Source organism: Podarcis filfolensis (genome assembly GCF_964270895.1).
Source record: "Podarcis filfolensis genome assembly, chromosome: 4".
Classification (NCBI taxonomy): domain Eukaryota; kingdom Metazoa; phylum Chordata; class Lepidosauria; order Squamata; family Lacertidae; genus Podarcis; species Podarcis filfolensis.
The window spans coordinates 38,856,156-38,872,188 of record NC_139607.1 but is presented as its reverse complement, the minus strand read 5'-3'; the positions used below and the strand labels follow the sequence as shown (position 1 = coordinate 38,872,188).

Sequence of the window (16,033 nt, the reverse complement as noted above, 5' to 3'; positions counted from 1 at the left end):
CAGACTCGCAAGTTTTCCAAGTTCAAAGCCAATTCCTTTTATCTTAGGCTGTGTACTTTTTCAGCCACCGCTTGTTGTTAACAACAGTTCTAGAAACTCCAGTTCATAAGAACAGCAGGGTGGTTGAGGCACAGTCTGTGTCTTCTCAGAAAGCACCTGGGAGGATCCGATCATTTTAAATCTCCACCATGCCCAAATCTCCTTGTTCATGTGCAAAGCTAGCAGCTCAAAGTGGAATCTGAAACTGAACATTCACTACACTGCAGACTAGACTTAGCAGTTCTGATGTTACTAATGAATATAAAACTATCCCCTAGAGGACATAGAAATATTTCCAGATACTGAGGACAAACAAAATATGCAAATAAATCCAGAGGGTTTGCAGCACAGAATCTCCAGTGAAACAGTGTCCCATATGTAATTTAAGGAACTAAATGGGCTTTTGGGATGTTTCTTTTCTATTCTCATGATACATTTGCATGCTTGCTGTATCAGTGATGCTGTAGTATTTGCCATTTTTAACCACCTAAGACCAATATGAACTGTTTCTCCTAACTCTTTTCTTTTTACCTCACCAGTATCTGAAACTCCCCTTCGAGCGAATTATTCTAATTTAGTTGCATCTGAAGTCTTGAAGGCATATTCCTTCATTGGAGTAGTGTTGTGCTGCAAAATTAGTTCCCATGCTGGGTTTTGAATCAAGTGGCTAACCTGTGACACACACCCCATGTTATTTTTGGACACCAGCTCCCATCAGCCTGAGCCAGAAGTCTGGTCAGGAATGGTGGAAATTGTAGTAACAAGATCATCCTGAAGGGCCACCCATTTTCCATAATCAGTCTTTTAGGCATTTACTAAAGTGGAAGGGCACCAGTAATTTGCTGCCAAGGAGTGTGGTGGAGTCTCCTTCTTTGGAGGTCTTTAAGCAGAGGCTTGACAACCATATGTCAGGAGTGCTCTGATGGTGTTTCCTGCTTGCCAGGGGGTTGGACTCGATGGCCCTTGTGGTCTCTTCCAACTCTATGATTCTATGATTCTATGATCAGTAGTGCTTCTAAGCACGGTGGGCGTGTAGCATTTTATCTACCCTAGGGAGAATCTGCTGCCCTCCAGATACAATTGTGGCCTGAGGTGATGGGAACTGTCATCCACAGATTCTTCATCCTTAATGTCAATTAACAAGCTTGGGATGTTCTGCATTTGAACATATCTGTATGTTCTTCAGAGAAAGCACAAACTTTTCAGCTGCGTTTATATAGAACCTTTTGAGTACATCACACACCAGTAAACTTTTTAACATCCATGTTGGGTGAACCAGTGTGCTGTCAAATGGGGCCTGAGGTTTTATAAAGCTACCGAGTGTGGGTGGATTACTTAAGGCTGTCAAATGAATTTGTGGCTCAGATGAGACTTTTAACTAGAGGGCTTCTGGCTCCCATTGCCCTGCAAAGATGTCTGAAAGGACAGTATAGTGCACTCAGTTTCAAAGTTTTATTTTTGTTGTCTGTGCTTAAAATAGAAGTGTTAATTTGATGTGTCGGTGGAGAACACACACTCTTCTCTAAAGCATCCTGCACAAGCTTGCTTCATCTGCAGCCTTTGATTTTCCTAGAATCTGGGGTGCTGTCACTCTTGTACTTTGAGGCGACAGACATAAAGAGGAAGGTCATCTGATGAAAGTAGGAAGTGCAACCCATTAGCTTTGAACAAGTAACTTTGCTAATTGTTCTTACTAGTTTTACCACATGAAGTCCAAATGATGATGTTCTCATAACTTGCTCTTGTACCTAAATAATGTTGTCTTTGTGTCCCCCCCTTTTTTTTCTTTTCTGCTCAGGTTGCTTTGAATGTTGCATTAAGTGCCTGGGAGGAGTTCCATATGCTTCCCTTGTGGCAACTATTCTCTGCTTCTCTGGGGTAGCATTGTTCTGCGGCTGCGGTCATGTGGCTCTCGCCGGGACCGTATCGATCCTCGAACAGCGTTTTTCCACAAATGTTACTGACCATGCTTTGTTATCTGAAGTGTAAGTACAAAACCACTTCTCTTACTCTGTGAAGCAATTGCAGTGATAACTTTAATAACATCAGAGCTAGGAGCGCATGCCAATTCAGCCTGCAAGGAGGTAAGAGTGCCTGGCAAAACTCAAAATTTGAAGTGAATTTGGAGAGTCCACTTCAAGCAAAACATCTTTTGGATTGGGGCTGTTTTTATATACAGCATACAGTTATGAAATTTGTTGGGTGGGTTGGGGAATTTGCAACACTTCCACCAGAAGTCTGCTGCTGTTAGGGATTCAGCATATATTCCCCCCCCCAAAAAAATGTATATTCTAGTTCAACAGAGAGAAAGAAAACAAGGGTAGCGATAAATCTCCCAAAGAGCATAGTTATTCAGCTCCATAGCAACTGAAGGCAAGAAAAAATAGCTGTTGCCAGGAGATGACAGACCACTAAAAATATACTGGAGAGGTACACAGGAAAGCAATACTGCTAAATCTAAGGATAAAATAATAAATGTTATCACTAACCACTGCAATTGAGGCAGTCATGACATTTCTCTCGCATGCCACATAACTCCATAGTAGATGCGTAATGGACTATGAATCTAATCTTCTTAGCCTCCCAGTGAAATAGGCTATATTGGTTTGTGTCTGAAGCATGCTAGCTTTCCTCAACAGGATCTTCCATTGCTGAACTGTTCTTATGGTTAAATTTCCCCCTCAATTATTAACCTCTCATCTACATTACTTAAGCTTAAAACATGTTGCCTCTTCTGTCCTTGGTGAACAGTTTGTCTTCCTTTTCACGTTCTAGATCTTTGAAAAAATTGTTAGTGGCCGTCATTTACTTCACTTCTATAGGACAGCACTGCATAATTCCTTTGGCATTATGATTTATCTTCTGGATGTCTAGTGGATCAACTAAAATTCTTTTAATTGTGGTGCATAAAACTGAATCTGAAACAAACAAATATGGTTTACATACCTCTAGAAGTGCAAACGAATGCACTTTTGCATAGTGCCTTAGATGCATACATTTTGTACGTGGAACAGGAAACAAAACCTGTATTACAGGATGGTTGTGAGGATACCATGGGGTGCGGTGAGGACCAGAAACCAAATTTAGCAGCAAAGGAGGACAATACAAATTACTTACAAATTGTGGCTACATATTACTTTTAATGGAAAAGATGGCTGGATCCGTTACAAAAGAGAAATAAGTGCACGTTAATTGCACAAATGAATGGGTAGAGCTAGAAGCTGCATTATATTGAGTGATGGGGGCAATGTACCCTACTGCTACTATGAGGAATTTATATTGTGTGGATGCAGTGCACACACTGACAAGAGACGAAAGGGGAAAGCCCCTTCTTGTTGCTAGATGGCAGAGGTGTGTCGGTCTGGGTCTCCATCCTTGCAGCAGAGCTCATTTTGTCTATTTGAGTAGGAGCAGCACCCCTTTAAATGTTTTTCTTGCTGCTGAAACAAAGCAAGAACAAAGCTTCCTTCCCAGAAGCCTGCTGTGGTTCCTTCTGGGATACAGTAAGGGAAGATGTTTGCAGTAAGAAATATTCTATAGTGACTGGTGAGGGTAGGGCTTGAGGCTATTTAATTATGTGTAAGCATCAGATGTTGCAGCATTTTTGAAGTTACTGGTGGTGAACTTTGGTTGTGTAATAGCTGTATAGAAGGGCAATAAATACTAGATGTTTTCATCCGAGGATATGACTGACTAGTTCAGTTCATATGTGAAATTCAGCTTCTCGGTCTGCTCGTTTCCTTTATTCTTGAATATGAGGTAAAAATCTGCAACAGCTTAACCAGTTCCAGTTGACAAGTCAACATTAAAGAAGAGCAACTGGATCAGAATCTAGACCAGCGTTGCTCAACCTTCTGCTCTCCATATGGTGAAGACACTAATTCCTTTCAGCCTCAAACACCAGCATGGTCCAAGGCCAAATCTTGCAACCTGATGGAAATCATGACCAACTACATTGGTTCTTTACACAACGAGTAAATGGTCTCACCTGTGAACTTACCACTAAGATGTTCATTCTGTCCTTGTGCTCTCGGATGATTATGAAATGAGACTTTATTTCAGAGTGACAAGAGTCTGATTGCCCTGTTTGTTTCATTCTCAGAATAAAACTAATGCAGTATGTGATCTATGGCATTGCATCGTTTTTTTTCTTGTATGGAATTATCCTGTTGGCGGAGGGCTTTTATACAACAAGTGCTGTGAAGGAGCTGCATGGTGAATTCAAGACAACCATCTGTGGCCGCTGCATCAGTGGAATGGTGAGTCCATTGCAGGAATATGGATTGCCACTATTCCAGTGGTCCATAGCATTATCTACAGTGTTGTTTGCACCAGCTCTTTACGCTCGCCTTTGATAAGAGAAAGCAGTGTCTTTCTAGGCTTTCAGAAAGCCCTAGCTAGAGATGCTAGCAGTTGAACCTTAGTCATCCACATAAACAGCAGAGGCTATACATCTCCCTTTAATGGTCACAAGAGAATTAGATATTAATTGTAGCTTGTTTTCTTATCCCAAGTGAAATTGCCTGCTTTTTCTCTCTCAAATAGTACTTTATTGGAGAGAGATATGAGGCAAAAATAATTTGGACATAATCCTCTTTTTTACCAAGTTTATTCTTCCAAGAAATTACAACTTTTAAGTGGGCCACAGTTCTGTCAAAGTTTTCATTAACACCATTCATAAAAATGTCCAGATTATATATTGTGTGTTTTTGTCCAGTGTTGGGCTTTTGGCAGCCAGGTTGTGCTTTTTGGGGGGGGTGGGGATTTCTCCCCCCCCCCTTAACTGAGAGCACTTCATTTTTAACTTTATAGATTCCCCCCCCCACCAAAATGTAATTAAGTTGTCCCCATCTCTTGGTCCAATTTAGTTGGCTGAAGCATAACATTCTTTTCAGTTGGCTCACCCAAGACAAAAGGCTGGCACTCCCTGTTGTTAGAAGCTATGCCCTCTTATCCTAATTGCGTACAGCGGGAATTGGGAGGTACCCACAGATACTGTAAGGAAGTCACAGTTCCCAGTAATGAAGTGCCCCTCCAACGACAAAGAAAGCATCCCAGAATGACTACTGCTCAGAAAGTCAGGCGGTTTTTTATTTTGCTTACTTAAAACAGAACGTCAGGCTTTTAACATCGCAACACGGGCTATAGGGAAGGTCTCTATGGAGTGAAAATCCGAGACTTCACGTCAGACATGGAGACTCTGACATGCTCTTGGATTTTAAAATTCTGTACTGTAAATGAGATTAACCCTCGATTTCCTAAATTAATGAGAAAGGGGTTTTCTGTGTGAAATGTGTGCCTGTCTCCTCAGTTTGTTTTCCTGACCTACGTACTGGGGGTGGCCTGGCTTGGCGTCTTTGGCTTCTCGGCTGTGCCGGTCTTCATGTTCTATAACATATGGTCAACTTGCGAAGTCATCAGATCACTCCCAGCAAATATGACAGCTTCAGCGGACCAGATCTGTGTGGATATCAGGCAATACGGTACTTATTTTAATCCTGATTAAATGCTTTATCCTCTTTCCTTGTCCTATCTTCAACAGGTTTGTCTTAGCCTTATGAGATGAACCAAAAAGCAACCAAGTGTGGAGTCTCTGAACATGTCATTACTTTTTCAATTAATGCAGATTACACTGACCTCTTTCCAGATGCACCCAGTTTAACTGCATTTGGCAAGTCATTTATCTAAAGTGATTTTGTGCCTGTTATCCGCATTATGCTATCAGGCTTAATAATAAAACAATCAGCAAAATAAACTGCTTAAGCAAGCCTGAGCCCATCACCAAATAGTTTGAAAACCTACCATGCTAGTCTCCTGAATTTAGCTATGTATCTCCATATTCTTACTATTTCTGTAATAATGTGAATTGTGTATGTGCTTGTGCAAAGCAGTTTCATTTATCCTTTTGTTTTGGAATGGAAATACTTTGTCAGAACAGTATGAGGAAGGAACGGGGGTCTAGATTTGTGCTCCCGAGAATCACACATTATGGGACCAGATCTTTTTTACCTGATTAACATCACACACACTATGCAGTTGTTCCTATCATTAGTGCTTATTTGGTGACAAATACTGTTTAGCCCCAACCCTCCCCTGGGACTGGGATTATTTGTGTGGGATTAGGAGTGAGGGACATGATCACCTCCAAAAAGGAAGGGCAATAGAACACAGGACAGTTGAACACATAATAGAAGTTGAGTCAATTTACCTCTAGAAGTTCCATCCAGATTCCAGGTATTTTAAGGTTCCTAACATACTTGCTCTGATATTGGCTAAAGAAGGGTGCAAATCTTTCAGAAAGGCCGGTGGAAATGAGATGTGCGGGGAGGGCGCAGTAGAGGCAAGCCTGGGAAATAATGGGTTTTTATCCACTGGTAGTCCTTCTCTGAGTAAACCCATTGAAGTTAATGGACACAACTCACTTTCATCCAACTTAGTTGGTTACAAGCCAATAGAACTACTTATAGATTCCAAGACAAAGTAGCTGTTCTCCTCTAGTCCTGCTGCTTCTGTGCTGCTGCAAGCTATGCCATGACTGTTGAGTTGGCATGTTGCCCAAACCTTGGCTCATAGTTTTTCTCACTCCACATGGCTTAGTGATCCACACACTTCATTGTTTTATAACTCTCATACACATACCTACTGCTGTATAGCTCCCCCCACCCCCCAAAAAGGTCAAAGATGAATATATTTGATGAATATCTTCTATAGTGCAATATGTTGAGGTACTTTGCTGCCACATGGTATACTTCCACCAAGAAGAAAATGGCCTGAAGATCAGTAATGAAGAAAAGGAACAGAGGCTTTAATGGAGGAAGAGAGGTGGCTTGCAGAGATAATTCTGAATAGTTCCTCTGCAATTGACCACAATTGCACTCTCAATCCACAAAGTTTTAAGGCAGAGCGTGTAAAGATGCAAGCACCGTTTTCAGCAATCCCTCTGCCCATTCAATAGTCAGGAAGCACAGCATATGACAGTGATTAAAAAGAAGAAGAGTGTCCATAGTGACTAAAACAACCATTTGTCCGCCATATGGGAATCCTAGAGCTGAGAACATCTCTTGGCAAGGAGAATCTCTCCTGGATGTAGAAAGGGAACACTGTTAAGTGATTTTGTACTTGATGGTGCCAACTCCAGATTGAACTGGTCAATGTGTGGGTGCTTGTTAAAGGAACACAACTTGCGAGTAGGTGGGGAAGGGAAATGGATTTCAGAAGGAAGAATGACATCAGCTATCAGCTTTAACAATGGCTTTTTGATATTTTAACTTCAGGTATCATCCCTTGGAATGCTGTGCCTGGCAAGGCATGTGGGTCAGCATTAGCAGATATGTGCAGCACCCCTGAGGTAAACGAGACTACAACACCCGGTGCTTGTGTTGCATATCTTGACAACTGGGATATAAACAATTGGCCTGCTAAAACATTAATGCTCGTGCCATTTATTTTTTTAAAAAAAGGTTTCTTAATCATGCAGAATGAATGATACAACATTCTGAGGATATAGGTCTGCACTACTTGTTGCGAGGCTAAGTGGTTCTGTGGATAGCCAGTTGAGAGATAACGGTATTTCTCCTCCCACCCCTTCAGTAGCTGGAATACATAGTGCTGAAAAATTATTTCATCAAGCGACATCAATTTTGCATAAAACACATCAATATGGTAAACACTAGGATACAGTGTATAGATAAGTAATCAATGCTTAATTAATATGCCAGGCTTCCTTTGAATAAGGAACAACTGCAAAAATAGTGCCCTCGGAATAGGCTGTCTCCTATCTTTATTGCTAAGGCATCATACTGACTGGGCTGTTGTGGTCCACAGCATCTCTCTCCTCCTAATCAGTTTGTCTAACTGCGATTGAGTTAGTGACAGGCAGTAACACACAGCTGCCAGTTATAAAAGCACCTATTCCAGGCAGGTTGGGCAGGTTTGCCTTATTATGCCTTCCATGTCATTCCATGCATGTGGGTAACAAGGGCGCACACAGGTTTTTAAATGTGTGGAGCATCCCTCAGTTACGACTGTGGGCTAGAATAATGTTAATAGAGGTTGGAGTGGTGCTGATGGAACTGCCGTGGTGGTGGCCCTAGTCTCACTCAGAATAATAATTTTGGATTTGTTCATTCTTTTCTCTTGGCTGGCATGGATAAAAATTGCCCTGAATAAGCTGCACATGAGGCGACCAGCATCCAGTTACTGAGGCTAACATTTTTTTCCAGTCGCAATCAGAGAGATGAGTAGAAGTTTCCTGTATGCAGAATCTGATTCCCACTAGGCTTCTTCCATGCTATCATGGTCACACCTGTGTTCACAGTTGTGTGAAGGAACCTGGCCTTTAGGTACAACTGGCAGTGTTATGTTACAGCAACACTGGCACAGACTCCTTATCTGAATAGCTTGAAGTGCCGTATTTGTTGGTGCAGTGGCTCATGGAATCGGACCTTCCTCCACACTAGGCAGCCTCCCGAGAGTTATATTTGTTAATGTGCCATGGAGCTCCTAGGACAATGATTTTCCTCTTTACTGTTATAGTTCTATTTGTCTTACCACCTGTTCATTGTGGCGTGTGCTGGAGCTGGTGCTACTGTCATAGCCCTGGTGAGTACCATCATCCTCTCTCTCTCATAAAATAACCACATATTCCCTTTTCAGATGTAATCTTTAAAATATTGTTTAACTTAAACTAAGTAATAATTTTTGTGTTTGTTGGCACCTGATTGTAGTTTTCTCAGGATATTCCAAATAGCAGGCAAGTGCTTACATTTCCCAGTAAAGCTTTGCACCAAAGCAAGCTTTAAAATGGTTTTGTTGTTTTTTGCTATTCGTTTACCTCCATCCTGTTGCATGGCCAATTTATGGCATTTTTGGATATAGCTATTTTGCCATTAGTATGTAGAACTTCCCAGCATCAGGACACTTCAGACAGAGGTTTCCTACCTTTGAAAATAGTTTTAATTAATACTCCTGTCTTTCCTTCCTTTAAGTCTTTTGGGGAGTATGAAAGGTACCTGAATGTACTGAAGCTAGTTAGTCTGATTAAAAACAAGACCCATTTATAGTCAATGAACTGCTGCAGCAACCTGCTTTCAATCTTCTGTTGCCAAATTCATTTAAAGTCATAATTTATCAATGTACTTCCCACTGAAACAACCAGGGACCCTTACATAGCTTAGGTAAAGCAGAGCTAGTCATTTTTGCCATAGCTCTGATTGAAATCCGTGCCTGACACAGTATAAATTTTCATTCTAACACAAAGAACTGCCTAAAAGGCCAGTAGAATTTGTTGTCTCTTATACGCTGTGTTTTGTTCTCTTCCACCAGCTGATCTACATGATGGCTACCACATATAACTATGCCGTTTTGAAGTTTAAGAGTCGGGAAGATTGCTGCACTAAATTCTAAATTGCATAAGCCCAGTAAAGAGCTGCACTGTGTAGCTTGAAAAACCACTGACACCCTAGACTAAAGAGTCTAGCTTTTTTGAAGTTTGTTACAGTAAATTGTAAATAGCTTCAGTAAGCATCTTTAAGCATTTTAGATTAATTCAAATTTATTTCTTGTATATGAATAATGATGTGGGTGAGAGCTGGCTATTTTCTATACTATGAGAGGATTGTTATTTTCAGTGATGTTGTAAATCATCCCTTTAAAGGAAGGAGGGCTTTCATTTAACATCAAGCTATATTTTTTTTCTAACAATCATCTCTGAAATAATTACTGGATCGATTAAGGGCCTGTAATAAGTTATTTTGTTTCTGCTGTTCACTAATCTGAAAAATAATAAAGCATCTGTTCTACAAATAGATGACACACAAGATACATGCTTGATTCTTGATAACTGTCAGTGCCTACCTTTTAGATTGTTGTCAAAGTGCTCTTCTAAAGTACCACACATTTGCCTCTCATTTTTACTGTATAACACCAGCCCTTTGGGTTTTTACTGGTCAAATGTTTTGAGAGACAACTAATTAGGCTCACTGAAGAATACCCTTTTCATTAGCTGACATTTTCATTTCCCCCCAAAAATAAGAAACAAAAGCCATGCAGTTCTCTAGCAAAAGCATGGAAACAAGTTCATTCCACGCCAACCCTGGCCTATGAGAAATAGAAAACATCAACTTTTGTGGCACAGGCTATGTGCTACTAACTTACTTGTCAGTGATCAGCTTCCAAAGTATAACCATGCAGCACGCAAAGCAAACCCTTTTATATAGAAAGCTGCATTTTAGAAAAAAAACTATTTTTGCCCCAGTGAGTATGGCGGAACACAACTTTTCTAAGAGGATAACTATATAAAATTTCCACATTACAATTTTCCTTTACTCAAGAGGATGGGGGAAGAAACAGGGAAAGGAAGAAACGATCACAGATTTATCTTGAGTTGCTCTTCTAGGCTTCAGCATGTAAACTTGCAATGTATTTTCAAAGCTTTTCCGTTTCTGTTGTTCTTTCGCATTAACTGCTTTTGTTCCTATTTCCTACTAACTTTTGCCAGTACCTACTTAGTAGTATTAAGCATGCAAAATTCTAGATATCTTTAGAAATAAGCCTCTTTGCCTTTTTTAATATTTAATAATGTAGAATAACTTTTAAAAATTAATATTACTAGCTGCCTGCTTTGCCTCTTGACATGCTCACTAGCCATCATGCTCACCCTTCTCTTCCAGATACACTTCCTCATGATACTGTCCTCTAACTGGGCCTACTTAAAGGATGCGAGCAAAATGCAGGCTTACCAGGATATCAAAGCAAAAGAAGAACAGGAGCTTCAAGATATCCAGTCTCGGTCCAAAGAGCAACTCAATTCTTACACATAAATGTTTGCCAGAAGAATTTTGTAGCTCTGACAAATCATCAAGCAGCTGCTCTGCAGAACAGATGCATGTCCAAGCAAATGCAGAAGTATAAAAACTTCACATTCATGCTCCTGGGCCATGATCATAGGGAAAATTTGCAGTGGATATCCTCCATTCCTTTAGCACTGCGATTGGAGGGTTTTTTGGGGGGGGAGGGAGGGGAGAGAGGTTGTCTCTAGGCCACTTTAGAAAAACATGTTACCAGGTCAAGGATCTTTATGGATATCTCTTGGCAATTATAAAAGAATTACTGAAGGAACACGCTCCTTTCAAAACAGGCTACCACAGTTGGTATCCAGCCCTGTAATGACTAAAAGATTTTAAAGGCTGTATATAATTACACAGATGTAAGTAACTAAGATTCTAGTATGACTAGTTATTCCCTTTCTTCTGAATACTGATAGTTGTGCTTATTTGATACGGTTTCAGGAAGTTACAAATAATCTTATTCAGACTCTGTCAAAATTAAAACTGGATTTTGTGGACTAAATGCCAGAAGTGTTATTTTCTGAGCCACTCCCTTTTCATTGATGCTGTAATGAGCCACTGTTGTTCTACTGCACTTACCAGAGTAAGCTGGGCACTGTTGCCCAGAGTTTGTTTTCTTTTAATTTTATACCGTTTGATGGAATGTAGACAGACCCTTGGATCAGGATAATGATCCCCTTCTCAGAAAATAAATGTCAGCTTTGCCTTAATATTTATTTTCTATAAATGTCTGAAGCATTTATATAGCAGTGGGAGATCATTATCATGTATTTTATCAAAGCAGAAAGTGTTACCTTGTTGAAATTATACTGATATAATTGTTTCAAGTGAGCAGATAACAATTTGTAGAACATAAAAACCCATAGCCATACAGAGCACAGGTCAACCACCCGTCTCAATTTTGGTGCTCAGCACGTTTATAGACAGTGCTTATTTGTTTTCTCTTTTAAGAAATTTGGTGTTCAGTAAAATATTGGGTGCCATTTTAAAAGTGTTTCCCACAAAATCTGCCTTCTAACATTTTCAGAAACATTCAGTGCTAGCTTGAGTACTAGTGATGGTATCTTTGGTGTGCTTTTTTTTAAATAAAAAAATATATAAATGTTGGAGAAACTTTAAGTACATCGGTGAGTTTTAAATCAGTAAAAAAGTCAAGTCATACATCCATGTTAATGTGTGGTTTGATTAGTTTTGAACGTTTGCTGAATATTAACCATGCTCCTGTAGCTCATACAGAAGTGTATAAAGATAAAGGAAGCACATGTTTCTTTAGAAAGTTTTTAAAGGAAAAAAATATTAATGTGGAAAAAACTTCAGGTATTACCTTGCATTTGAGTTTGTTACATGCCTAATCTGACTTTCTTTTTAAAGAGGCAAAATCTATATAGAGCAGATAAAAAATAGCTTAGTGTTTGTTTTTACCTGTTGCATGAAGGAAACAAATTTCTACAGCAATGCAGGTGATGTTCTTACTAGTCCAGTGTTTGCATAAAGGTAACGGACAGTGTCTTAAAGCCTAATTCTTTTCTAATTCTATGTAGCTATTTACTGGGAGTTTTTTGAAGTTTTGTTTAAGTAGTCTAATATTTTTTATGTAAAGAGCATTAAATTTTGCTATGTATAAATTTTTGTAACCTAACCGTGAATCAATATTTTCTATCAGTGCCAAGGGCTTCCTGTAGTTATATCCAAGTGTTACAATAAATATTTGTAGATAATAGAACCAATATTTGTGTATGCTTATTTTAAGAAGGTTTTGAAACAGTTGTAGCAGTATAGACAGCCATCCCAGAGCTAGTGTTTGGGTGACACATAATTGGAAGTTTTAGTATCTATTGAAAAATATGGCAACCAACGGACATAGGAAGATAGACCTTTCCCTGCATCTTATCAAGATGTGATATCCTTCCGTGCTAGGGTGCTTCTGGACTGAGTCTGACTTTCAAAAAGTGTGCACATTATTTGGTATATGCATTTGCCACTATCAGTTTACCTTTGGGGCAAAAAACAACAATATTGTATTTCACAGTTCAGGTTTGATACAGTTTGACATAAACATAAATTTGTTAGTTTCTGTCTCTTAAGAAATGAGAGCAGTCAAATTAGCAAACACAGATATGCAAAAGTGTTTTGAAAGATGCTAATCTGCAAGGGCCTGTTCTCAGTAATTGATTTTGAAATAGAGTACTATTTGCTCAACTTTGTCTTAGGAGAACTGCTGCTTGAGGCATGCCTGGTGTCTCTCATAAGCTCACTGCAAAATTTTCCCATCTATAGTGTGTTTCATTATTTTAGTGCGGCGTGGTCAAACTACATGAAGCCAGGATATATTTCAACTTCCAAAATCTCTGGCATTTCAACAAATCAGGTCCCATCGATTCATCTGTACCAGCATTTCCCACTAATTACAAAGCTTGTAAAGTGGGAATATTCTTTCATCACTTTCCCAAGGAACTCTCCTCTAAAATGAGTTGATAATATGATTCAATTTTAGTGAGTTCAGACAGTTGCCCCAGTTTTTCAGGCCAGTTTCATACTATGACAGCCATTTCCAAAATTTAAACATCATAATAGTGTAAATCATCGTTTTCAATACCATGTACTTTTAACAGGAAGTAGTCCCAATCACAAGCACTTAATTTTTAAAGTGTGCTTGACTGAACTCTTGCTGATGCCCTAGTTTGTTTTTAAAGAGTAGCTAAAGGATGTGCAGCAGCAGGAAATTGTAGCGTCACTATTCAATAAAGTCAAAAGCTGCTTAAGCACATCACCCCAAAACTTAAATGTCTAAACACAGTTTTCATTCTAGAGCTTTGAGCTGTGCTTATATAGACAGCTGGTCAATCATCTGTAAAGTCTGTAATATAAACTCTGGAAGAAAATATTTCAAATAGATTTAAACACAGAATTTTCTATGACTGCTGCTTTATTCTTTTAAAAATATTCATTTGTAAAACAAGGTAAACCAACCTGATTTGAATGTTTCCCCCACTGCCTCTATAAAAAGCTATTTTTATTGTACTGGCATATTTTAAACACGTAAAATTGGTTGTTCAGGTAGGAAGCAATTCTCTGAAACACTGTTTCAGTAGCACTGATAGCAACTTTGTGCCAACAAACAGCAATGTTTCACTTTTAGTATGTTCTTCCTGAATTATGCAGATGGCAATATTCCAATGTTCAGAATCTCACCCTAGTTTGTGGTGCTTCCTCTGATGAAAAAGAAGTGCACTTCTCTGGTCAGGGAGCCCCTGCTAATCGATATTCACCAGAAATCATCATCAGGCTCTTCATGAAGAGTGGCTGCAGCACTAAAGCTGGAACACAGATAATAATGAATTTTGAAACAGTCTAATACACTTCTCCTTCTTAGGATTCCCATCTACCCTTCCCTCACACAGCATACACATCAAATCATAAGTCCCCCAATCATCTAGAGGAGGTTTTTTTTTAGGGGGAGGGATAATTTGGACACATAGGGATGTGGTGAAATCTCCTTCCCCAACATCTGCTATCACAAACAATCTATAAATAGAGACCTGCTCAAATTAACAAATCTTAATTCAACTGCAATACGGTAAAGATTATCAGACAAGTGTAATTAGTATGCAATTAAAAGTGTTTATTGGAAAGGATTTGTTTTAATGCAAAAAGGCCCCACTTGATAAAAAAAGCAAAAATAAATAAATATGAACCATACACGTCAAGCACTAGAAAGATGCATACCTGTCCTCCTTTCCACTACCTGAGAGTTTCTCAGAAAATACTTCAGCTTCTTTCTTGAAGTCCTAATAGAGAAAAGAAAGTTGTTACTGGTTGCTTTTGTGTGGTCTCCACATTCCACTGCTACTCAAAAAACAGGAATATGATTAGGTACTTAAAATTACCCTAAGTGCTATACAGAGAGTAGAAAGGACAGGTCACTGCCACGATGCATTATCATCTAACAGATACAATGCAAAAGGGCGGGAATGAAGGTGAACACACACATTCATGTTCTAGCTTGTACACGGCAAGGTGGAATGGCTGCTGGAGTGGGGCAGTTCTAGGAGTGAAGGTTCTAAATGGCAATTGGTCTTCTTTTCTCTCTGCTTTCAGCCAATTGAAACAGCCACTGATAGAGACACAATCTTATTGACTGCAATGGGTTTTTTTGGTCTTTATTTCAAAAATAGCATGCTTATGTCTGAACAGCTTTGTAATGGAATTTGTTATCAGAAATTTTAGTTTGGCATATTTCACGTGTCCTGTTATTGGTTTTCTACCATAGTATGACCTTTTCCAGACAAAATTTTGTGGTCTCCATAGGTCTGTGGGTAATCTTAAACCTGTATGTTTAAACTGTTTAAAACCAGAATGTACACACTTAAGTATTTGCCCACTATTTTTTCTAGTATCATTGCCAAATTCAAATGATCTTGTATTTGTCAAAAGTGATCAGTGAATAAAAGATTAAGAAAGTAGTTTGATGCAAGAATTTGTATGTTACAAGACCAAGCAGAGATCACTGTACCGCAGTGTGATGGAATTATAGTGGTATCACTGCGTATTACCAATTCAAAATGACTAACAGAGATCAACAGTAGAACAGATGTGGGGAACCTCCAACTGTTACTGTACTACAAATACCTATTATTACTGACCACAGACCAGGAGTTGGGAGTTCAACAGAATCTGGAGGGCCACAGGTAAGCCACCCCCACAGTAACAAATGATAGCGCTTTCCAGTGATTCGTTTAGATTGCTTACAGCATTCAGTCCTAGATATTTTGATGCACAGAGAGGATCTAACATTCTACTGTTCCTTTTTGAATTTGATATCATACCGCAAAAAAGTGTAGCTATAAACAGCAGGTTTTGCCAAGCTGAACTCAAGTGTGGCTACTAGAAATTTACTGTATATGCATGAAGCATGACTCATTAAGCCAAAAAGCTATAATCAAGGAAGTATGATGGCTTGGAATCCGTCCTTGTAAGCTAATCATTAATTCAGCTGAAGATGGTTAATTCTGGATAAATTGCAAAGCAAGCTGCAGAAGAATCAGCTCAACTGCAAATATCCACAAGGTTTGCAACAACAATCTAGTACATTGGAAATTTTTGTTGGTTATTAACCGAAATAATTTGGCAATAGACTATTAAATGAC

General features: G+C 39.2%; 2 protein-coding genes across 13 annotated transcripts in view; one reads left to right on the top strand and one right to left on the bottom strand.

The window, feature by feature from the left end:
* The window catches only part of GPM6B (glycoprotein M6B), a 104,737-nt gene extending 89,388 nt beyond the window's left edge, over positions 1 to 15,349 (top strand). For 4 of the 9 annotated variants that reach the window (XM_083612185.1, XM_083612181.1, XM_083612184.1 and 1 more), the window contains 6 exons: positions 1,838 to 2,024; positions 4,142 to 4,298; positions 5,351 to 5,522; positions 7,314 to 7,387; positions 8,575 to 8,640; positions 9,364 to 15,349. In XM_083612185.1, the coding sequence (XP_083468311.1) occupies positions 1,838 to 2,024; positions 4,142 to 4,298; positions 5,351 to 5,522; positions 7,314 to 7,387; positions 8,575 to 8,640; positions 9,364 to 9,444 (737 nt within the window). In that variant the 3' untranslated portion in view covers positions 9,445 to 15,349. Of the gene's footprint in view, positions 1 to 1,837; positions 2,025 to 4,141; positions 4,299 to 5,350; positions 5,523 to 7,313; positions 7,388 to 8,574; positions 8,641 to 8,765; positions 8,792 to 9,363 lie in introns of all 9 variants that reach the window. The other 5 variants (XM_083612183.1, XM_083612178.1, XM_083612177.1 and 2 more) reach the window with 2 other exon arrangements.
* The window catches only part of OFD1 (OFD1 centriole and centriolar satellite protein), a 321,339-nt gene continuing 306,782 nt past the window's right edge, over positions 1,477 to 16,033 (bottom strand). For 3 of the 4 annotated variants that reach the window (XM_083612109.1, XM_083612108.1, XM_083612110.1), the window contains exons 22-23: positions 14,613 to 14,674; positions 13,795 to 14,203 (exon numbers count right to left, since the gene is read on the bottom strand). In XM_083612109.1, the coding sequence (XP_083468235.1) occupies positions 14,152 to 14,203; positions 14,613 to 14,674 (114 nt within the window). In that variant the 3' untranslated portion in view covers positions 13,795 to 14,151. Of the gene's footprint in view, positions 1,671 to 13,794; positions 14,204 to 14,612; positions 14,675 to 16,033 lie in introns of those variants that run through there. The other variant, XR_014547734.1, reaches the window with a different exon arrangement.